The sequence below is a fragment of the Monodelphis domestica genome, chromosome 7 (genome assembly GCF_027887165.1).
Source record: "Monodelphis domestica isolate mMonDom1 chromosome 7, mMonDom1.pri, whole genome shotgun sequence".
In the NCBI taxonomy this organism is placed as follows: domain Eukaryota; kingdom Metazoa; phylum Chordata; class Mammalia; order Didelphimorphia; family Didelphidae; genus Monodelphis; species Monodelphis domestica.
The window spans coordinates 187,567,248-187,592,314 of NC_077233.1; the positions used below are offsets into that span (position 1 = coordinate 187,567,248).

The 25,067-nt window shown below is 36.0% G+C and overlaps 1 protein-coding gene across 1 annotated transcript in view; it reads left to right on the forward strand.

The window, feature by feature from the left end:
- Positions 1 to 25,067, forward strand: part of CPPED1 (calcineurin like phosphoesterase domain containing 1) — a 146,235-nt gene that overhangs the window by 85,724 nt on the left and 35,444 nt on the right. The window contains exon 3 of the mRNA XM_007498620.3: positions 11,161 to 11,583. Coding sequence (XP_007498682.1) covers positions 11,161 to 11,583 — 423 coding nt within the window. The remainder of the gene's footprint in view (positions 1 to 11,160; positions 11,584 to 25,067) is intronic.

Sequence of the window (25,067 nt, forward strand, 5' to 3'; positions counted from 1 at the left end):
CCTTGTGATTTAGGCATCTCTCTTAGAATCTGCCACCAAAGGCAATGAGCTTGAGGACAGTTCAAGGCCTTTAAAGGAAAAGAATAAGGCTTAGGCTGTTGGAATAGCTTCCCTTTCCCCTGTGTACAGAGACCACGAGGAGCTCTAGTTGAGATCTAAGGATTGACCAATAGACCACTATTTTTGCTCAGGGAAAGCTATGTTCAAACAGTGCTTGCTATATCCTTGACTAAATGAATAATCCATTTCCTTCTCAGAATGTCCTTTCCCTTGCTCTGGTTCAGCAAATATTCTTTTGTGAACTCTTAGATGTACTAAGAGTATTTTGTTTTAATATCAAACCTTATATACCAGCCCTTCTTGGTGATCTCAGGCTTTCTGCAATTGGCATAGCTGATGCAGTATGGGTTTGGAATGACCTCACCAAATGAGATCTCCTAGTGATGTCTGTTTTTGGTAGTGATTACCAATTACCTGGGAGATTAGCCAGTAAATTGTCACTGTTCTGCAACCAGAGACAGATAGAAATATGCTTCTGTGACTCTAAGAACTGTTTCAAGAACATTAATGGCTATTTTTTCAAATTTGCATAATGTTTTGAAATCAAGGGTAGTAACAATCTCTCAGACCAGTCCACACCACTCTCTTCCCCCAATCTGTAATTTTCAGCTTGCCTGAAAAGTGTGTTAAAGGAGCTGCTCGAGGCTTTGTATATGGTGTTAGGGAGTCCATTGGATTTGCAGAGGCTCTTGAGAGGACAGTGTATGGTCCTCCTCAAGAGCCTACAGGGCCACCTAAGTTTAAAAAGGGAGAGAGCTTCCATTCTCACTCCAAAATACTGTGTGTGTCTCTGTCTATCCATCTCCTTGTGTGTCTCTGTGTCTCCCTTGTCTCCCCCTCTTCCTCTCTCTTGATCCATCTTTCTCTTTGTCTCTCTCTGTGTCCTTGGCTACCTGTCTTGATTTCCAGTATGGAGAGAGTGATGGGCTTCTGTGGAACTTAGGCTCCAGGTACTCTCCCCAACAGATAGATTACATAAATAGAAAGCTCTGAGCTGGAAATTCTTAACCATGACAGCAGCCATGTGAGAGAGGGCAGTCAGGAGGGCCCAAGTCCCTCAGTCAAGACTGACTGTCAGTAGGTTGAATTTCCTATTTTGGAAAAGATGACGTCTAAGAGAGAGTAACCCAAGCCCTGGCCTAGCTGGCCAAAGCCCATTGGTCTTACCTCAGCCATCCTGCATGACCATCTCTGACTCCATCAAAACAATGAACCAGCTAAGGGCAGTGATGCCGTGGCCTGTGGCACCTGTTGCATATAGTACAAATTTGATATGTGGGTTATAGCTCCTAACCTGACCCCAGCATAGAGGGAAAGTACTTTTGCCCTGGAATGGAGAGACAGTGTTTAGGCCCCAGGATAGACGGGAAAGTCAGATCCCAGAAGTGGCAATGCCTGGCATAAACACAATGGCAGGACCTGCAGCAGGGCTCAGGCCCTGGTGTGTGAAGGAGATGTAATGCTCATATCCCACAAAGAGTGAACTTGCTGAGACCTTTCATAGAGAGGAACACTGGAGCTAGACAGGCCCCAGCAGCACAAGAACCAGCCCCAGATCAGGCAGCAGCTCATTACATCAGTAAATCTTCTACCTTCTCCAGCCATCATCCAGAGACCATCCAGCATCTCTTCCATTGCTCGCATTTCCCCATATTTCTGGGGGATACTATTTTTCTGGGTGACTCATGCCATGCTTTTAAGTCTTACCTTCTTTGAGATAAAACATGCTTAAAGCATAGATAGATAAAATGGACTGGGACAGGGTTCATCTGATCTAACCCCACTCCCCTCTAAATTTAGAGCTATTGGATGACTTGCCTAAAGACTGATAGCTAGTGTAATATAGGATCAGAATGAGGACACCTACACTCCCACTGGGGAACTAGTGAAAGAAGGGTGTGAAAGAGCTACAGAAATGGAGAGGGAAAAGTTGATCCTCCCCTCTCTTCCCCTTGGGGAAGGTAGCACAAATTGTCTTCCAGAGGGACAGAATATGTCTCCTCAGAGACTAGGTTGAATATGGAGGTTAAGGACTGGAGGAGAAAGTCTTAGAGCATCAACTCACTGCCTCCTTTTATCTTAGCTATTGCTGAGAAGCAGGGTAACTCTCCTGCCTCTGGATTTTCCCAATCTCCCAACTGCCACCTTTATCCCTTGAGACCTGAGATACTCCCCAGCCCTAGTCTGGAGCTAATTCTCCTCCTTGGAGAGAAAGGTAAGACTCTCCCCAAATCTTCAGTCCCCTTCCTTGATGTTAGAAAATAGGCAGACCTGATCTAAAAAGGATAACACTTTATTCTTGGGGACACACAAGACAGTGAGAATGGGGTTATTGAGTGAGGAAAGTGGGAGATGGGAATCCTTATGACTGACAACTAACCTCCCCCCCAAGTCCTGAGGGGTTCAGGCTATCTGCCTGACTCTCCTTTTAGGTCAGTTGTTGTATACGTCCTTCCTCCTAAGTTGATCTAGCTATGAAATAAAGTCAGGGACAATTTTGGGGATAGAGAGAAATCTTCTTTAGTAAACGGCTTTCTACAAAGTCCCAGTCTACATTTTGTCTTCAGCTGGAAACAGAGAGATTTAGGGATTCATTGGAAGGTAGTCAATGTCCAGAGGGATCTTCTATCTCAGAGGTCCTCTCTCAGACCATCCACTCCAGAAGGGCTCACAAGAAGAAGAAGTGATCTGGCAGTTTCAACTTCCCCAGCTCATCTGTTCCTTTCTGGAATCTTGGGTCTTCTTTGCCCTTCCCCCACTTGGGCTGTTCCTTTGCATTACTGGATCTGATTTTCTCTCTTTTTACACTTTGCATTGCTGGATATGATTTTATCTTTCTTACACTAGTCGGTGTAATCCCTAAGATAACACCAAGACTTTTGGATTCCTATTCCAGTACTCTTTTCTACTTTATCTCTCTGCCTCTCCATCATTTATTTGCTATGGAGACCATTGCCATTCCTCATAAAAAGAGATGTCCTAATTCAGCTTAAAGTAGATTCCTAGGTTGTTGGTTTTTTAAAATCTATTTGTAGTATCTATTATTTAGCCAACCCGGTAGTTCCTCAGTGAGAAAGGGAAAATATTTTGAAGGACTCAAAGGTGGAAACTGAAATATGGTTTTGAACAGTTGTTTATATATATATAAATGTTTCCATGTCTACATATTGCAGGGAGGAGGGAGAGAGGAGAAGCCTTTAAACAGAAAAATTAGACACATGTATCTAGAGCCTTCACTGTTCCTTTATTGTTCAAACTTTTCTATAATTAGCATAGACTCCACTACTTCTCAAAGTTTCAAAAAAAAATTTTTTTTAAAGCTGTGACAGTTTGTAGTTGACAGGAAGGACTAAATCACTGAGGTATATATTTGGAGTCCTGGGTGAGTTGTGCTTAAATGAAGCATAGTGATTATTTTCACAGCAGAAAGTAGAACCATAATCTGAAGAAATGGGTAGTTAAGTGGACACCCATGTAGTTGAAAAAAAAAGAAAAGCAGCCTGGGTTCACAATAACCAATGTAATGTAATGCATTAAAGCTCCAGGAATAACTACACTCCTAAAAGGTCACCTCATCCATTTGAGGTTTGACTACGGCTTCTAAAATATTAGAACAATCTTTCATTAACCATCATTATATTTACTTTTTTGTGTTGTTTAATCTACCATGCCAGAAAATGTTTAATTATGGGATGAAATAGTTGTATAAAGTACTTGCATCATAATGAGATATATCATTTGGTTTAATTGGATTTTGGGGCACTTGATCTAAATCAAGACTACAGTAGCCTGTGTGTGGAGAATTGTCCAATTTAATTTTTTTAATGAAGAAAACAAGATATATTTTGAATGAGACAGGTCACTGGAGGAGATCTGCACAAATAGTTTGCCATAAACAGCTCTTCAAACAAAATTATTCTTCAGTAATAGAAGAAGAATCGTAAATTTTCATGATTATTTTGAGTATGACCATAGGACAAACAAATAAGGTGATACTTTAGTGCCTCATACATAGTAGACCCTTATTAAATGTTTGCTAAATGAATTCAGTTTACATTTTTATTTGAGAATATTCCATCTACTCATTGGTCAGTTGTACAATGTATAGAAATATTGGACTTGGAGACAGGAAAACTTGGGTTCAAGACCTATTACTAGACCTTTTGACCAAATACAAATATAACTTTTCTTAGCCTTAGTTTCCTCATTTATAAAGTAATAATATTGTACTTCCTGCTTCACAGAGTTGTTCTGAGGGTTAAATAAGGCAATATCTGTAGAGAGCTTCGCAAAACTTAAAACCCCATAAATGTCAGTTATTTTTATTTTTTTGTAAAGCTATCTAGTCTCTGTTGTCTAGAGAGTGGCAGACATTTGCAAGATAGCTAGACAAAAAAAGGTCACATCATTAAAAAAATAGAGAAAATTGAAGAATATATGTAGGACTAAGGCAGGATTTCTCAACCTGGGTTTCATGAACTTAAGTTGACAAGTGTATTGTGTTTTTCAATATAATTGGTCCCCTTTGCAATCCTTTGTATCTCATTTTATAAATTCTGAGCTTCACAAGACTGCTAAAGCAATCCACAAAAAAAGTGCTAAAAACCACAGGTCTGGAGGGAGATTTCTTAACAAAATAGGGGGTAGAGGTGATCATAAAAGTTAAAAGACCATTTCAGTTATGTAAAATGAAAAAAAGTCAAATTAGCAAGAATAAGAAGAGATGCCTTTGGGGGGAAACCTTTGCCTCATTTATCTCCAATATTTAAGATATATAGTAGTGTAATAATAACATCATTTATGCTATCACTTTAAGTTTTACAAAGTAATTTACAGATAATAATCACATTTTATCTTTACAATAACCCTGCGAGAGAGATACTAATATTATCTCCTTTATACAGATAATGAAACTGAGGTACACAGTGGTTAAGTGACCTAACCAAGATTACATAGCTAGTTAGTGTCTGAAACTGAATTTGATCTTGGTTCTTCCTGACTACAAATCTGCCAGTCTATTCATTGTACCACTTGGATTCCTCTATGTATATGTATGGAGTTGATACAAATACTTAAGCATTAGAGCCTTTCCCCAGTAGACAGATGGTTCAAAAGATGTGAACAGGTAGTTCTCAAAAGAGCTGGAAACTTTTAGCCACCACTAAGAATCAAGAATAATAAGAGAAATACAAATAAAACTGCTCTCTAATTTTACCTCTTAGATTTCAAGTTGACAAAAATATCTTATGAAAAGACAAGTATACTAATGAATTGTTGATGAAGCTTTGATTATTGTCTAAATGATTCAGCTGACCTAATAATTCTAAAAACACTGCCTTACTGGTCATATAGTCCAAAAGGTCAAAGACAGAAAGAAAGATCTTCTATAAACCAAAATATTTATAGCAGATAGCCAAGAACTGGAGAAGTGTCTCTGCTCAGCGGCTTAAGAGCAGCTTCAGAATCAGGACAGCCAGAATCGAAGTCTCACCTTTGACCCATACTGCTAGAGCCCTAAACAGAACTGATCTAGAAACTCTAGACTACATGCCATTCTAAATGTCCTTAGCTTAATTGTCTCAGGCAATCCTCTTAACTATGTATCCTCTGTTAACACTAATAAAATGACAGGTAAGGAATTTCTGATACATAGATGAAGAAAAGTAATTTGTTTCTGCCCTTCTAGAAACCATTTTACATTTTGACTCTGACTTTGTAATTTTAGGATCTATGTTTGGAGGTTCTTTAATTATGGAACTTCTATTGACTTTCACCAGATCATGAATAAAGCTCAAAATGTCATTGAAAACTATAGTGGCATAACTGATTTCAAAGTAGATGTTGCCTAAATGGAGTCTTAAAAATAAAGGCAATCATTTGGAACATGATTTTCCCAAAATACCTGGCATCCCAGAAAACTGAAATATAAATGAATTGCATTGATTCTATAAACATAAATATTTGTGGGTTCTAGAGGTAAATGTACAAAATTTCATTGCTAGAAATTCTTAATTCTTTTTTTCTATCACATTGAACAATAGCCTATCATTGTATATGGTTAAATATTATAGTACTAACATTACACCAAAGCAAATAGAACTTGCTGCCTCTGACAGAAGCAGCTGGCGAACCCACATTAACCATGCCGCCGCCACCTTTGAAAATGAACGACGTCGACGTCCTGCCGCTGTGCGTGAACGCCGACACCAGGCCACAGCCGCACCTCCCATAACAACTGGCGTCCCAGGCCCCATGTGCCACAATCTCTGCACCTCAGCCTTTGGACTCCAAAGCCACATGAGGGTACACCGTAGATGAAACTGCACAAAGACAATAGTCATTCTCGGTCACCGAGAGACTACTACTACTACTACTATAGTACTAACAAGGTTAGCTATAAATGTGTATTAATTCAAAATATTTGCTGCTGTGTAGAGTAAAAATCAGATTGTGGAAGCCCTTAGATGACCAAAGTCTTATTGAGGCAATAACAATTAGGCAGTATGGATGTTCGGGTTTCTCTAAAGTTTTATCTTTCCTCTAGTAGAGATAAAATTATTTAATAAAAATGATGAAAAAAATTTAATTATCTATTATACTACTTCTGAAGTACAATTTTAAGCCCTTATTCCCTTTTTAAAATTAATATCTCTTATTTTGTTTGTGATAAAGGATTGTAAATGCTTGTAATTTGCAAAACTGTTGCAAAAAACTGAGAAATGCAAACCTTAGGAATGATTGACAGTGGCATGTGACATAGGTCACATGGGAGCCTGAGCCTGAGGATCTGGGAAGATTCTGTGAACCAATGATTTTGTCTTCTGAGTGTGTCTGCTCTCCTTGAATGACCTAGTCTGCTCTCTTGGAAGACCTTAAGAGGAGTTTGCCTGTGACCAACAGAGGAAGAAGTTTTTTTCCTGGATTGTGGCTGTTGGCAGCATCAGTCTGGATTTACTTGAACAGCTAATAGCAAAAGATCCTGACTCTTTTTGATTTGGACTCCTGTTGTATGATTGAGATATTTGGGAAGTTACAGTTTTAGTTTCGTAACATAGTTAATGTAGTTTAGCTAGTTTTAAAATAAGAATAAGTATATCCCTAAGCCCTTATTCCTTTCCCTTCCCAAACAATAAAGATGATTTATTTATATGTTTTCTTCTTGTTTCTCCCTTACCCCAAACCCTACCTTAACATGTTATATATTTTTCATTTCCAATATATAATTTCCTTCTTCCCTTCACCAGAAAGTCATCCCTGATAGAATGTAGGTAGGTAGGAATGTAGGTAATTAGGAAGGAAAAAATATGGAATAACCCAAAAGTACGTACCAGTTTCCCAACTTTTCTGTTTGTGACCATTATCAATTCAGTAGCCAGTTCATTATTTCTGTGTCTCTGAATGGATTTCTGGAACCTCTTTATTTATGTCTTCTCTTTAAACAAAAAATAGGCAGTTTCAAAATACGTTATAAAGTAGATTTCCTTTTTTGATTGTCCTAGACAGATTGTGTATTAGGTCAAATCAAATAAGAGGAAATTTAGTAGAGATAAAGGCAAAGCTCCTACATGAATAAAAAAAAAATCACCAATAGAAATATAGGATGGGGAGGACTAACATTACCAGATAAAAAGAGATCTGGTACATGCAAAACCCAGTGGAATTGCTCATTGGTTATGGGAGAGGGGAGGGAGGAAGGGAGGGAAAGAACATGAATCATATAACCATGGAAAATTTTTTAATTAATTAATCAAAGAATTTTTTAAGATAAAAAAAGAGATCTGGGTTTTTTGTTCATTACTACTAGTTCAATCTGAGCCAATAATGACATCATAGTATTTTTAAAAAGCTATCAAAATCTTGTGCCATGTAAGTCTAGAACAAAATATTCCTCTTGTACTCTGTAATATGGTGATTAGTACTGAATTTCACATTTTAGAGAAAGGATACTGACAAAGTAAAGCCCTTCAACAAGGATGACTTGTAGAGTGAAAGAACTGCAGACTGATATGTAAGGAAAAGTTGTTAAGAAAAGAAAATATTTAATTTAGAATAGTAGTTCTGAAAGTATAATCCCTTGGGGTCCATGAGATTAAACATATTTTCCTGATAAACCAAATTGTTATTTGTCTAATAAAATACTTCTCCTTTTTTCCAACTTTATAACCAGGTAAGGCTGGATTTTCTTCACATGTGTAAACCTCAAAATTTCTTAGACTTATAAATGTTGGAAATTTCACCATTGGGAAATTTCATACTTGAAAAATTTCCTATTGATAGTGGGTCTTGGCTATTGGAATGTGAACCCCATTGGCATGAGAGTTTCCCCCCCTCCCTTCTTAAGATTACTTTAGGACAGAAACCTTTTGCTGAACAATGGAAAGGACTTTGACCTATGCTTAAGCATAGAACAGGAATTTCTTTGAGTCATGATTGATTTTAGAATTGATACAATGGAGATACTTGGAATCAATCTCCACCCTACTCAGTCCTAACAGGATTGAGGAAGGGCTGCAGCATAGATCAAAATTTAATTATTCCAATCTCTACCCTACTCAGGTTAACAGGATTTAGGAAGGGCTGTAGCAAAGGACCAAAGATTTAATTATTTGAAAATATGACCTTCAACAGACATGTGCAAAGCCAAAGACCTCTGGGCGGTCCTGGGTTAAGCTAGAGCCTCCATTGGCACAGGGAAATTGATGGACAGGTGATTGGTAGATGGGAGAACTGAGGGGAGGCAACTTGGATGGTTTCCTTAAAGAGAGAGGGGTCTGAAGACTGAGGGGGGTGTTTTTGAGGAGTTTGTCGGAGTGGTTGCAGTGTGCTCTGAGAAGCTTGCTCTGAAGGAAGCTGAAGGTGGGGGCTCTGAGACTGTTTCTCCATTTTGGTCACGTGAGTAATAGGGACTGATCTCCTTTCTTTGCCCCAGCTATCTAAGGGCTTGGGCCTTTTGGCCCAGCCTAAACAGAAGGGGTATTTAAGCCCTATTCCCTTCTCTCCCGTTTCTCTCTACCTCTATCTCTCTATCTCTAATTCCTTTCTTCCTCCTGTTTGTAATTAAAACTCCATAAAAGGTTGACGGCTGACTTGAGTTTTCATTTAGGAATTACATAGCTGAATTCCTTGGCGACCTTAAATTAATATATATCAGTCTTTTAAAAGTGATTTCCTTGTCACACATGTCAACCAAAACACTGTATCATAACAGATTAAATGCAGATATAAGAAACTAGCTTGTCTTCCATTCAGCCAGATATTTAAAAGATTTGCAAAATTATGTAAAGCAATGCTACTCTTCCCATTGATTTTTTATTCAGAAAACAGTTATTTTTCATAAATGAGGTTATATATGAATGTTATTGATTTGTTATTGTTTTTAGTGATTTAACATTTTTAAAAAATTATCAGTTAACAACTCAGGCAGTAAATATGAATAAATAAAACAAAGTTTTTGTTTAAGAGTTTAAAGGGGTCCTGAGATAAAAAAAAAATTTGTAAACTGCTAATCTAGAGACTTTTTTGGGAAAGGGACTTAATAGCTGTCTCCATGTATTTGAAGGACTATCTCAAGGATAAGGATTACATTTGTTCTATTTGGTATTAGAGGACAGATCTAAGAGCAAATAATGGAAGTTATAAAGAGGTAGAGTTCAGGTTCATGAGAGATAAACTCACCAACAATCAGAACTGTCTTAGAGTGAAATGTACTGCCCAAGGAGCCTGTGGTTTTTTCTCACAGGTCTTTAAATAGGGGCTGGGTGATCACTTTTCAAAAATGTAGAAGCTATTCCCATTAAGATAAGGTTGGACTGGAGGCCTCTTCTAGCTCTGAGTTTTCTGTAATTCTCTGAAGTGGTGGTATATTTATGATTTATAATAGCTAAGGCTAAGCTATTGACAGATATGTATGTAGGTCAACATAAAAGGCAAGCCTAGAAATGAAAAAATGTTACATATCTAAGGAAATGAAAATTTTCATCCTTAATGCTTCCTTATTGAGAGAGTTTCTTCTCATACCTAAACTATACCTAAGGAGAAGCACTTCTGGAAGCCATATGAAAACATGTGTAAAACTTCATGGAAGCAATGAGTTGCTGTACTGAAGCTTCCATAAGGACTTAATTTGCTCATTGGGAAAAGTTTATAACAGGATAATCAGCCTCATATTATAATGCCCCATAATTGTGCCAATTACACAGTTCCTATCCATTTGGAATTTATCTCTTAAGAAAATTTCAGATAAGTATAGGCTTTTGATCTTTGTTACAAAGTCAGATAAGAAATAAACTAGCTATAATGAATAGAAAATCCAAATTTACCTTAGTACAAGGGAGACCCAAGTCACTCTAGATTTCTATCAGTTCTGTGGAAATAAAAGAAGAATGGGGTTTTAATTTAAGTGAATGGATCATCTCCATATCTACAAACATTTCACAGAGGAAAAAAGAGTGAATTACATAATAAGCAAATTTATATAAGGAGACCCTTAAGCTTGAAAACCAAGACTTGGCCAAGAATAAATAAATTGGCATGAGAGAAATACCATTTCAGCAAAGAGAAAGAGTAATGTTGGAAAATTGCTGACCTCAAAAGATAGAAACTAACACTACTTTCTCACTACCAAGGTAAACAGAAGGTTGACTACTACCTTGAGTCCTTAGAAGGCTGAAAGGGAGAGCACAAGGTTCAGAATCACTTCCTGAACCACATTCTATTCTTCCTTGCAATGTCTAAATTGTTTTAAAGTTAAATGAATCCATGAGAATGTTAGTAATCAGTTCCAATGGATGTTAAAGAAAGGAAAATCAACCAGGTCACCAAATTTCTAGCTCCTCTAGATCTAGTATTAATGCCTTCATAATTAGACTGATATAATCTTTAGCATTTATTAAGCACTTCCTGTTTGCCAGCCACTGGACCATGTGCTAATAATCCCACTTTATCAACAGTCTAATAATTTCCTATTTAAAATACATATAGTATTCCTTAAAATAAATGTTTTTCCACTGCATATATGGGATTTTTCTAATACCTTAAAATTAATAAAATTAAAAACATTCCAAGCATTTAATGACTGTTAACTATTTATTCTTTTTCTAGGAACTCAATGGCGGTCAAATCAAATAAAGGATTTAAAGGAAATTCTTAAGGCTGTCGACAAAGAAATCCCATTGGTATTTGTCAGTGGAAACCATGATCTTGGTAATGTTCCTACATCAGAAACTATAGCTGAATATTGCCAGACTTGGGGAGATGATTATTTCAGCTTTTGGGTTGGAGGAGTACTATTTCTTGTCCTGAATTCACAGTTGTATGCTGATTCCTCTAAGTGCTTGAACTTAAAACAAGCCCAAGACCAATGGCTTGACACTCAGCTAGCTATAGCAAAACAAAAGATGTGCAAGCATGCCATTGTGTTTCAGCACATCCCTCTTTTCCTCAAAAATGTCAGCGAAGAAGATGATTACTTCAACCTAAGTAAGCCAGTACGTCAGGAGTTAGTGGACAAGTTCACCAAGGCAGGTATGTTATTTTTTGTATTTATTATTTTCTTCATTTTATCTTATGAAAGTTATTGCTACCTTTTGAAGAAATTAAGTGGCATAGAGTTTTGAGGTAGTGAAGTATACATCATAGATATCCTTTTCTTTTTTCAAAAAATAATATAAGGGAAAGAAGTATGACATCTAAAGGGATAGAAACATGGGCTGTTTCAAAGGAAAAATGCTGTCATATAAAGAACACTGGGCTTAAAGTCAAAACATCTGGCTTTCAGTTCTGACTCAGCCATGTACAAACTTTGTGACTTTGGGCAATCCCTTTCCCTTACTAGGCCTCAGTTTCCTTTTACTAAAAATAGAGTGTGCTAGAAGATCTCTATGAACTTTCTGGTTCTTCTTAGATCATTTTCCAATTCTCTCAGATGCCAGTTGTAAGGCAAAGCCTGAAGGGGAAGAACGCAAAGACTCATGGGACAGTCACCAACTTAGTTTCATCCTCTGACAAAGTAGCTGTGATGGCTTTCATCATCATCTGTACAAAGAATAAGTATGATGGAATAATATGCTTTCCTATTTGCATAGGATGCATATATTTATATAAGGAGATTACCTAAATAGATGAAAGTTAAGAATAAAACTTCTTTTTATTATCTAAAAAACATTGAGTAATGACATTAATGGTAAAGTTTAAAGAAGATATTTAATATTTTGCTTTAGTGAAATAGACAAAATTTTTCCCAGAATTTTATAATTAATGACTCATTTAACCTGAACTCTAACCTTGTGAAAATGTACTTAGACATGATCTGCTATATTTTTGTCCCAATCACAGCTGGAACTTTATTTGGTAGGAAATAGTGGGTTATACTTAATGGGCTAACATTACAAAGGAATTTAGTATAATAAAGCAAACAGATTTCAGTTTCAGAACATTGTTCTAAATATTGGGCCAGTAATTATTATTTAAAAATCCCTGAAGAGCAAATCACTTATCCCCCATTGCCTAGCCCTTACCACTCTTCTGTCTTAGAATCTATACTTAGTATTGATTCTAAGACGAAAGGTAAGAGTTTTAAAAATAAATGAATAAAAATCCCTGAATAACCTTGACAAACCTCTTCTAATCTTTCTTTATTAAGTTGGGTGGCATTTACTTATAAAGAGCAAACTGCACTTCTCTATTTAGGGAGATGTTCACATAAAGCAAGCACCATAGGAGATATTTTTCAGCTGTAGCATGATGATGTAGTTGGGCAACTTCCATTAAAGTCTTTGAATTTTACTCCATGCTTGAGGTAGTGCAGAACACCATTGCAGTGACAAGTAAATTAAATGTCACGGTAACATCAAAGGCTCTTTGTTTCGTTTTCATAGAGACAGTTTTGCAGTAGGAAATAATGTCAGGAAGAACATTTAATTCCTCTGAAATTATTTCTTTCTTATCAAATGTTAAACCATGTAAATGCCATCAGTATGACTGGTATTTGTTAATGCAGTATTTACCTCTGTTCCTCATTCTCTCTTGTTGTGAAACTGCCTTCTGATCAGAATGCACAACCAAATTCCATGGCATACCTAAATACTCTTTGTAAGCATAAGCCTAATACTTCGTGTGCACTTTGTGTGCCTGATGAATATTTAGTTACCATGAGATTTCACTTTGAAGAAACTAGAACCAGAGGACATCTTTCTAATAGGTTCCACATTAATCCATGATTCTGACTTTTATAGTTCAACTGACCCCCTTTTTAATGATTTTCTAACCAAAAAATGCATGGAAAAAGAATCTTAGCGGTTTGATTTTGACACAGTGATGTCAATAAGTGAATTGTTTTGATTTAAAAGTATAATTAAGTGGTTATAATGGTATGTGTAAGCATCTATGAGTAAATAATTCAAAAATTTCTTAGTTAATAACAGATTAATTTGAACCCATTTAGGAAAGTCAGAGGTTCAAGTAATATTTTATAAAAATTCATTAACTTAAAGACCATGATAAAAATTGTGGGTGACGATGGTAAATTGTAGTTAATATTGCTTTGGGCTTTTTCTGAGTAGTAGGGTTTTTTTCCCCCAGTACTAATTTAGTCTCGTTTTTCTGGTTATGCTGAAATGCCAGTACTCAAAAATATGTCAAAAGCTCATCAGGATATTAAGATAGCTTTTAATTATGATAATTGTGTTATGATAAAACATCCTTTTAAAGAACAAATCCCTCCCCAAAAGACCATGGAGGCCAAGCCCAGATCCTTTATAACTGTCTCAATGAATAATTCTGAATCATTATGTGGGATGAATAAATGATTTAATAAGGAATACCAATAATCTTCTCACATTGTTGTATTAATTTTTTTAATGAGTGGAGGCCTATGAAGAGAAGGAGAAAAAAAGCATACAATAGGACAACTGTAGAATGCAGAGATGAGTTCTCTTAATCAAAAAGTATGAGTTCTTTCTGTCTACAGGTTTCCTTAGTAACAAATGCATTTTGTTCCCACGTTTTAGTCTCATGAAAAACCTCCTTTGTATGTGTACAAGATGTTGTCAATAGATAGTATAAATAAATAGTCATCATGACAGGACACATATACCAATAGGAAATTGCACCAGTTACATTGTATCCTTTTTGCTTTGCTCAGGAATAATCAATTTCATCAAATCCACAGTTATGAAAATTAATTTTCCCTATCATTCACTTGATACCTGTTTTATGTTCTGAGAAACACAGTAGTTGCTGAAGTCCCACTTTGTACCTCTCATATTTTTTCAGCTGTTGTCGTTTTTCAGCATGAAGTTAGTGTCAATTTTTAAAAAACTTAATCTGAAAAAAATTATTTTAAATTTTCAGTGAACACATTTCCCCTGCTTTCCTTTGTATCTTTTTCTGTTCTTGACATAAATAATTAGGACCATGTTTTAAATTTCCCAAGGCAAATTTAATAATTATTTAAATCTCTAATAAGTTGATCTTTCCTGCTAAAATTTAATAAGGCACTTTGTAGAATTCATAATTTTTTCTCCCAGCATGTTTGCTTTCTTTTCTAAAACAGAAGTGGAAGGTGATACAAGAGATAATCTTATGGCTTACAGTAATGGTTTTAGAATCATCAAAATCTAGAAGACATAATATGTAGTTTTTAGGGTCCAAAAAGTTAACATCTTCATAGTCATCCTAAGTCATAAAAGATTGACCCAGATCTGCTCACTAGCACAGACTGGGGAAATAAAGATCCTTTGCTGACCTTCAAATGGAAAACTCTCATTACTGACAGAAATATATCCCATGTCAAGACCTCCACATCTTATGAAGTCATGCATAGTTCTGTACCAATTAGTAAGGAAGCTCAGGTGCTACCACTGTCACAGTTAGCAGAGTATTTCAGAGAAAGATCCTCCTTCTCCCCCTCCTTCAAAACATTCATTGGAACTTGTGGAAACACCAGTATCCAGTAGCATTGTCATATCTTATGTGGGTTGTGTAGAAAACCTTTCTTAGCAAGATCTTATTATTATTTATATGCTGTCTCTGAAGGAAAAATTCCTCTGGAATTCATTCATATATATGACTCTGTACTTATTTTTTTAACCTTTACAACTTTGATCAATTTATTTGCAAAGAAGTTTATATTTACATTCAAATTTTTTTACTATATTCCCCTACATGATGTTCACTTTTAAGTTTCTCACCTAAAAGCCATGAAGCAGAGCTGGTGACTATATGTTGTTGCCCTTAATTTCAAATGCAATCCTTAAGAAAATATTTCAGTGGTTTTACCAGTCTTCAAATTCAAAAGCAGGAAAAGAATAAAAAGTCCTTTTATTAACATTTTCACAATAGTAGGAGTAAATCCACTTCAGTCATTTTAGCCTCTTGATTTTGTTTTCCAAGTTTAGATCTCATTTTGATGTGCTTAGCTACATTTTTATGTTTCAATCAATTCTGTGTAAACATCATGTTTTAGTCATTTGATGTCTGTATTTCATTCACTATAAACGTAGATAAAAGACCAACTGCAGAAGCTACATCTGGTGTGAAGTGATGAATTGCATTTCTCACATTGGAGGTATCCTTAACAGTTGGGCTAATTAAAGTTAAAATCATGTCCTTATGATAAATATTTATAAATTGTGAATCTGGTGCTTGTAAATGTGTACTGTTATGTTTTTAAGTTAAACAGATAACTCTTTCATGGAAAATAAATTACTTTATTTATTATTTTGACATTTCCTCCCACCTGCCCCTTCCCAGTGTTTTTTGGAAGAGACATTTTTGTTTCAGTTGTTGCAAATAGCAAAGGGCATGAAAGCACTGACCACCCCCACCAAGTGCAATACTTAGGGAAATGAGAATACAAGACTTAGTGCTTTTAGTTCATGTTAATAAGAATCAGTATAATTGTACAATTAGTGGTTGTGTTCAGTGCTAAAAACTTTAGTTTCTATAATTTGATTAAACATTTTCATATGCTAGATAGAACTTTTTTTTTCACTTACTAGAAATTAGATGTAGTTGTAAGAGGTAGTTTTCTCTTTGCCATGAGAATAAACTTGATATCCTTATTTATGAGGCAGCTCAGGGCCCTGGAGAGAGCAAGTTCCTATGTCAAATTGACCTGGGTTCAAATCTTGCTCCTTATACATGTTGACTCTATAATTCAGAACAAATCATTTAACCTCTACATTTCCTAGGAAACTGGCTTTTAAATTGCATATTTTTATACTCAATGCCTAACAGAATTCTTCATATATTCTCTCAAGTATAATGCAAAAAGGGACAATAAATTGTTTCACTACATAAGTGTGTATTATATGCACATATGTATTCAATACATATAAAATTACATATATACAGAATTACATTCTAGCCCTTTGAATTGACTGAAAATTACCCAAAAAGATTCATTTTTTGGTGAATAGTTTACACTATTATGTTCACTTTTAACTTCATAGATTAACCATGTATTTATTGTCAAATATCTTATGGCTCTCCAGGTTTAGCAACATCTCTAGTGTCATGGGAAACAGTTTTGGGCCATAGTAGTGTAGCCAAAAATGAGTTTTCTCAGAACTATAGTAATAGCTATCAATCATTAAGCTAGCATTTTAAGCTAGCATTTTAGTAAGCACCTACCAGTACTAGTTTGTGCCCCCACTGTACAAAGCTCTGAGGATACAAAAGTGGTTTAGAAAAGAAAAGTTCAGTCCTTAAGGAGCTCACAGAATTCCTCTTAGATATTGTCAGGGTTCCATATTATAAATACATTAGAATCCCATTAATAGAATCAGAATTTTAGAGCTGGTAAGAATTTTACCCCTGAGAGAAGTGACAAGTGGATTATTTGATCAATGAATTTGATCGATATTCAGTCATTCAAGTGTAGGATTCTTTTTTAGTTTGGACAATTGCTTCAACCTTCCATTTCAGATTGCATGTATAAAATGTACTTTCCCATACATAAATAGTGCTACTGATCTGTCCAGTAGAATGTATACTTGGGAGTGTTTTTCCTGTAGAAATAATAATGCATTTGTTGTGGTCTGCCCCCACTCTGTTACTCTGTTTCCTTTGTAACCAATTGCATTCATATTAAAGAAAGCTGGCTAGATTTGAAATACCATCTGTGACTGTGGATCAGAATAAAAATTAACTGGTGCAGTCAGTAATTGAATCCATGACCATGTGCTTGTTGGCATGGTGCTGCCATCAACTGCACTCAAAAGTGTGAGTCAATTTTGGTAGAATAGGATTCCTAGGTAGGTACTCTGGTAGACACTTATTACCTAATCTTAAAGCATGTCATGCCTATCATTTTTTAGTAGCAAGATTAATCATTCCTACTGTTAAATAATAGTAGAGCAAAGTTCTTGGAACACATTTTTTATATTTTAAGGAGTAAGTTCACAACTGGATTTGATGCTCGCCAATTTGACCATGTTTCATGTTGTGCTAGGAAGCTATCCATGGTACATTGAATTTAGAAAGTAGAGTTTTTAATGTAGCGAGGGCATAATTTGCTTATATCATGACTGAATTTCTCTCCACTAAAGCCCTTCTTAAGTGACTCCTCATGGTGAGGAGGTAACCTTGGGTTCCTAAAGGCTGTGCCAGAAAATCAGAAATTCTGGCTTTCTCCATCAAGTTGGAAGGGCTGCAGGTCCTTAGACTGTGCATCTCTCATAAAAGGACTAGCCTAACTATGTACAGACAAGCACGCCCACAGAAAACTAGCTACTATTATAGCTAGCATTCATATGCAACTATCATGTGCCAGGAACTGTGCTAAATGCAGAACAAATATTAACTCATTGAATCCTCCCAACAACCCCGAGAGATAGATGTTGTTATCATTTCCATTTTGTAATTCAGGAAACTGAGGCAAATAGAGGTTTTTAGTGACTTGCGTAAGGTCACAGAATTAAAAAGCATCTGAGACCATTCCAGGCCCAGGGCTTCCTCTACAGTGCCTAAGAAATGAATATGAGGCTATGGCAAATCCTGAAAATAATTATTAAGTTAGAGAGAGATTAGAATCCCCATTAATATGGAAAGTACAAACACTCTCAAAACCATGCATCTCTTGAAGTTTCAAAGTATTGTGTAACTCCCTAGATTTTTCTTTACATATAATTTTCTCTTGTTAAACCATATTTGTATATATATGTGAATACTTCACTTACCGCATATAGAATTCTTCTGCCCATCTGATAGGATTCTTATTTTCATAGATATGCATAACCATCTGTCATCAATGAATACTCATATAAATTAAATTTCAAAATGAGATAATACATTTACTACTTTTAACTTTTAACTCAGTTCTTATTTTTAAAAGCTTTAATAGCCTATTTTTCTTTATGGCTTTGTCTGCAAAGAGCCAACAGCACAAATGTTTTAGTCAGAAGCCTTCCTTTGGCACCCATGTACACAATAGCAGCAATGGCATTTCCAGAGGCATTAACACACTTTTATGTGTGGGTCCACCTGCCTCCTGTAAACATTGCAGTTCAGTGGTTCCATTCCTCTGGACTTCTGAGTAAGTTGTGGAAGCCTGCCTGCTTAAGATTAATTATGGAGTGCTCAAAAATGCTCATATTTAAGCACTAGAGTTACATAACTATCATTTCTTTTCACAAAGAACGACTCAGGAACTAAGCAGCTTTCTTTGAGATGTACATGACGAGGGAGACCAAGAAAGAGTATGGATGGATCAGATGAGTGCAAAGAAAAGCTTTTCATAAAAGGAATTGATAGCTGTATAATAACAGCATATCACAGATATATGCAGTTGGGTTGCAAGCATGGAAGTGTACACCAGAAGAAATGAAAATAGCAATCAAACGTTTTGTGTTTTGGGTTTTTCTTTTGCGTGGTTTTTAGCCACGGGCCTGCATTTTCAGTGACAGCATTGGGTGCCTTCATAGCCAGAACCTTTCTGGGGAAGTAGCACACACCCTGTGCCCATGCCATTCACTTCATTTCCAAAATGTTGCATAATTGTTCATCTGTGGTCATAATGATTTCTCTCACCATCTAAGTAGTCCCTGTTTATGGGCAAAGATCATTGTTAGAAAGCAGAAATTATAAACTGATTGCATTTTGTCCACTTTGAGAAAGCTTGTCAATTTGTGCTATAGTCACAGTGCTCCATAGGTCAGTCTTATTGCACGTTCACCATCTATAACAAGAAGAAAATCAATTTCATGAACGATGGGACAGATGTCAAGGAGGTTACTAAACACTGTGATTTGCCAAATACTACAACTGGGAAGGTTGCTATTGAATTGTGGCTTAAAGAGAAGAGAATTGTGTCAAACTTTCCAAGTGGCATGTGAATGCCACCACCCTGTTGGAGCTTCATGAATTAAGATTTAACATGGTTCAGAAGCTGGTGATTACCTGTCATTGGTTACCCCTAGAATGGCAGGCATGCCATTGTGATATGCCATACCTAGTTGTTCAGGTATGAATTTAATAAGAAGGAAAGCATCACATTAGTGCCTAATTTCCAAAGAAATTGCTCAAAAACATTTTATCTCTAGCTTGTAAGTCATTTTATGACTACTTTTATAACAAACAATTGTAATTCTTTTCTTTACTAGAACTGCATTAATGCTATTCTTAGAGAGCATGCCAAGCTAGGGGGTAAGAAATATAAGATATTATAGAACGATAGCCACAGATTTTATATTTCTTCTTGAAGCAATTTGAACCAACCTTCATTAATATGTTTTTTTCATACAATGCTAAGGTCTGTGGCAGGGATCATGCCTCACAAACACGCCTTTCATTTTGGGAGAGAAATTTACATATCTCTGAAATCATATTTCTGTTCCTAAGAAGTTGATTATATATACCCCTTGAGCCTTTATGGATTTCCCTTCTGGAACAAGAAACTCATTTATGCTAAAATATACCTTAGTAGTTGCCTTCAGTTTGATAGTTTAGTACTTCCAAGAGACTGAGGAAAAAGTCCTTAAAGGAATATCTGTCACTTTGGGATTTCTTTCCTCAGTATTAAGGAAGACAGCAACTCTTTTAAAAAGAAATCACATCTTAGTAGCTTCAAAGCTCCTCAGTTTAAAAACATTTAGCTCTTCAGAGATAACACCCTCCCCTGTCCCCAAAAACAAACTCCATCTTTTAACATTCTAAAGAACATAACATTTCCTTTCTGTGGCCATATAGGCTACACCTTTCCAAATATCACTAAAGTATTTTGGGCCCTTAATTCAGATTTCCAGTTTGATATGTGAACATTCCATCAGTCAAAACAATTTTTTTTTTAATGAGCCTCTTGTCTTGACAGCTGTGCGCTTAGTGTAAGATTCAGAATCTGTGTATACCCAGCAATGGAAATCTAGAAGATTGTAGATTTGGGACTATAACTGTAATGGGCTTCAAACTACATTTATATACAAGCCAGTTATCTTCTTTTAGATAGGAAGATAAATTCTGAACTCTAAAAGACATAATATCTGACAATCAATCAAAGATGTTATGATTACATACTCAAGCACTTTTTTATGACAACTAGAAGCACATATACTGATTTTAGTATAAATAAAATGTGCTTTCTACTTAACCTCCTCCTTTCATATTCACTAACAGTTTGAATAACCAAAGCATCAGGGACAAATTAAAAATACAAATAGGTTTCACATAGCTTGACTTGTAGCATTGGAACAAGTTAAGCCTGTAAATTACAGGAGCATAATTAAGCAGTAAGGCAGGGTAAAGGCATAGATGTTGTAGTATAATCACACTCCTGGGGATTTTGATGCATGAGGAGAGCAGGTACTACTGTTATGCTAGAGTATAATTATTTCATAAGAATGATGTCCTTGGAGTTTTCCCTGGAGTTTGAGAATTAGTGGACTCACAAGGAGTAAGAAGAGAATTTTAAAAAATGTGTTTATAAGTGGAATGAGGTGTTTTTTAAGTTTCAGATATTACAAACATGAGCATTTCATCTCAGGACTAATTATGAATCCAGTACATTAGGGTGGTATGTGTTGTATTAATGGTATCTCATAGATGGAACTCTTTTCTTCCTTCATTCCTAGATATTTTTCCAGATAGTACAATTTCCACTTCTAATTAAACTGAAAATAAATAAATAATCTCTTGTCTGTTATTGTACCATGAAGAACGTATAGTTTCCTTTTTTCTCCCATTCTGTGAAATTTAAATTAAGCAAAATATTAAAAAAATATTTCAATAATAATATTTTTTATCCTTGCTGGTTGGTTCGTAAAAAGATTAATATGCAAGTTAGTTCTTAGGCCTGAAACTTGTGAAGTTATCAACACAAAAAGAGAAAATCTCCAAGGTTATCAAGAGTGCCAGTCAAACATCTGTGTTCTGAAATGACCTCAGGTGAAACTTCATTTCAACAACTGCTTGATTCTCTTCTGAAAAAAAGAGAAAAATACAAGAAATGAGACCCGAGACGGTGATGCCGTTAGGCAGTCTAAATGTTTAGTGTCACATAGACCAAACATCTGGATAAGTGGCTGAATTCATTAACTATATGGATGTTGAAAAGATTTCTGGATGTTGTAAGATTTCCTGTAGTGTGATAGTACAGAAAATGTCTATCCCTCCCTCAAAATGATACTCTTCATATGAACAGAGAAGTTTTATGTGCATTCTCTGCTCTCAGATTTTTGAAAAAGGCAGTGACTCAGTTGTTAAAATGTCATCAAATGTTGTTTAGTAGTCTGGGTTTTGACCAGTACACTTTATAACCCAAGAAGTTTTCATTTTAATACTATTGAAATACAATTACTAGGTTCCCCTCACCTGAGAATTGGGATATAAATAAACCATTGTAGAGCCAACATTTCCTTGCAAGGTTTGATCTCTTCTTTTGAAATTGGGTTAACTCTCAGGCCAGTAGGAAATTTAAGTTACTCCATTATACTTTTTGGGCATTCTAGGATCTAAAGTAGTCCTAAAGTATTTGACTTCCTGGGCCTAAATGATTTTGTGAAAATACTGCTTCATAATTCAAAGAACAATGATTTTGCTGGCATCTAGCATGGCTCTGCTACCACAGATAGGCCCCCTTCAAAAGTTAATGTGGGGACAGCTAGGTGGCTCAGTGGATTGAAAGCCACACCTGGAGATGGGAAGTCCTGGGTTCAAATTTGGCCTCACACATTTCCTAGCTCTGTGACTCTGGACAAGTCATTGAACCCCAATTACCTACCCCTCACCACTCTCCTGCCTTAGAAACATTGCTTAGTATAAATTCTAAGACAGAAGGTAAAGGTTTAAAGAAAAAGTTAATGTGGTCAAAAAGATTTATAATATTGGTACCAACCTGTGTGACCCTCACACAACTCATACTGATCCTTGGAGGAGGCATACTTTCCAAAAACTGACCTTCGTGCCTAACTTTTTCACTTTAGTAGGATCTGTCAGGGCTTGTATCATCATAGCCATTGAGAATTTAGGTTTTACTTCAATGATTTGGTGAGCCAGCAGAGTAGCACTTCAGTGGGGGGTTTTAAAAAATAAACATAAAGTTCTAGATTTCCTGCATTTGGAATCTGGTTTTTCGATATTGCAGACTGCAGCTGTCATCCACTTAAAATTTTTAAACATTTGTTGTCTCATATGTTAATGGAAAAGAGGAAAATGTGCAAGGAGAGGGAAGGTTATTCATAAATTCTGGACTTAGCTGAGTTAATTCCATGTTGTCTTAAATGACTCATACTTCCTTTTTCTTTCCTAAGATCTATGAGGAATCAAAGGGCAGAGATTTATACTTGTAAATCACCTTTGCTTGTGAGACATCCTTTTCTCCCTAGTAAAGTAAATAACAGCATTCCAGCAACTCAACCCTACTCAAACCCCAGTGTCCTCTGACAGATCTATTTTAAAGAGATTCTGCATCAGTTCCAGGTACTTGATTAAAGATTTCTATGGAGGAATACTAAACAAGCCACTTCATTTCTGGAGCTTTGATGTGGGTGAAGAGCCAGAGAGCACGGTTCCTTCTTTACTTTGCTTTTTCACTATTTATCAAGGCTATACTTCTTCTCCTTCGCACACCTGTGGACAAAGCATACTGTTATTCCCCAGCTTTTGATTGCCCTTGGAATGATTCCTGAGTATTCAGAAGTCTCCACTTACATGTCATTTTCTACTGCTATTTTTTGAACTCCTGATAAGAAGCACTTTGCCCATCCTCAGATTCGTGCTTTAAAGTAAAATTGATTTGGAGATCAGTGTTCTCAGTGAGCTTGGGTCATACCACAGTGCAGCTCACTGGAGAAACAACCTAGGTGACTACACCAGGCCATAATCACTACTTATTACTTCATACACATCACTTCAAAAGGCCAATGAAAAATTCAGGCAAACTAGAGGCTTAACATCACTCAAGTAAAACTTAAATAAGTCTCTGGACAGAATCACTCCATTATCATTGAGACGCAGTCACAGATGAAGATGGGAGGTGGTGTGATAGCAGTATTATTAAGCAAATGGTAGGATTTAATTAATTTTTTTAAACCTTTACCTTCTGTCTTAGAAGGTTCCAAGAACTGGTTCCAAGGCAGAATAGTGGTAAGGGCAAGGCAAAGGGAGTTAAGTGACTTGCCCAGGGTCACACAGCTAGGAAATGTCTGAGACCAGGTTTGAACCCAGGACTTCCTATCTCCAGGTGTGGCTTTCAATCCACTGAGCCACCTAGCTTGCCCCATTGATAAGTAATTATTAATGGGGTAAATTAAAATGGATCTTAGAAAGGTTGAAGCTCTTTTTGATCATCATATGGCATCCAATTAATTCTAGATATACCCTCACCAAACAGACTTTTTGGGGTTTATTTCCTTTAATTTCACCATTAATTTACAGATTTATGAATCCAAGAGCATGCTTAAATCCTAAAAGGATAAGTAAGATGTGCCCAAAAGTATTATTGGATTTCATCCATGAAGAAGCTAAGGCACCTTTCACCCCTAAACTCTTGAAAAGTTCTCTCTTCCTTATTTTCTCCTTAACCCCAGTCAATTCAACCCTTTGAGCCTTTATTAAGCACTTACTAGGTACCATGTGCTGTACTTGAAATAGTGGTATACATACAAAAGTAAATATAAAATAGTTCTTGCTAACTAGGAACTTAAAATCTTTTTTGGCAGTTAAGAGGATCAGTGTACAAAGTACTGAGCCTTTAGTTATGAAGATCTCAGTTTAAATCCAATTTCAAGCACTTGTTAACTGTGTGACCCTTGACAAGTCACTTAACTTCCCTCTGCCTGTTTCCTCAACTGTAAAATGGAAATAATAACAATATCTACCTCCAAAGTTTTTTGTGAGGATAAAATGAAATAATATTTGTAAAGTGCTTAGCAGAAGGCCTAGTACCTAACAGTAGCTGCTGTGTAAATGTTTATTCCCTTCTGTTCTCTTTTATTTTTATTCTGAACTAATATCCCCTCATTTAATTCATTTAAAATAACTGCAATAGTGTGTTAACCCTAATACACTGAAGAGAATACAGAGGATTATATATAAAGTATAAATCTCCATTTTTTGAACATAATAAATTCAGCACACTTCTCAAAACAGCTGTTTTGTTTGTGCCATTTTCTGAATTTTCTTCTATTCTCTTTTATAAATTGAAAAAAAATCATTTCATTGCCCCCCTTTTTCTTTTTGGCATCACCATTGTTAGAGAAACTTACCTTCTACCAGGTCTGAAGAAGAGAGCCCAAGTCAATAAATTTGAAGTATATCCACAGTAATTTCCAGATTGATACCTTCTGGCCCCCATACTCTACTGAAACTTCTTTTCCCAAGATCACCAAGAAGTCTTAGGCTTCACTACAACTCTCACTTTCTCTTTGGCCTTGGGACCTATTTCTTTGTCTGGGGTCAGGGTGGAGGGTGTAAAAATATGGAACTAATAAATCTTTAAGGTCCCTTCTAGCAATTGATTGTATGAGTCTATGAATTTTGTTCATAAACCTTTTTTTAAATCCTTATCTTCCTTG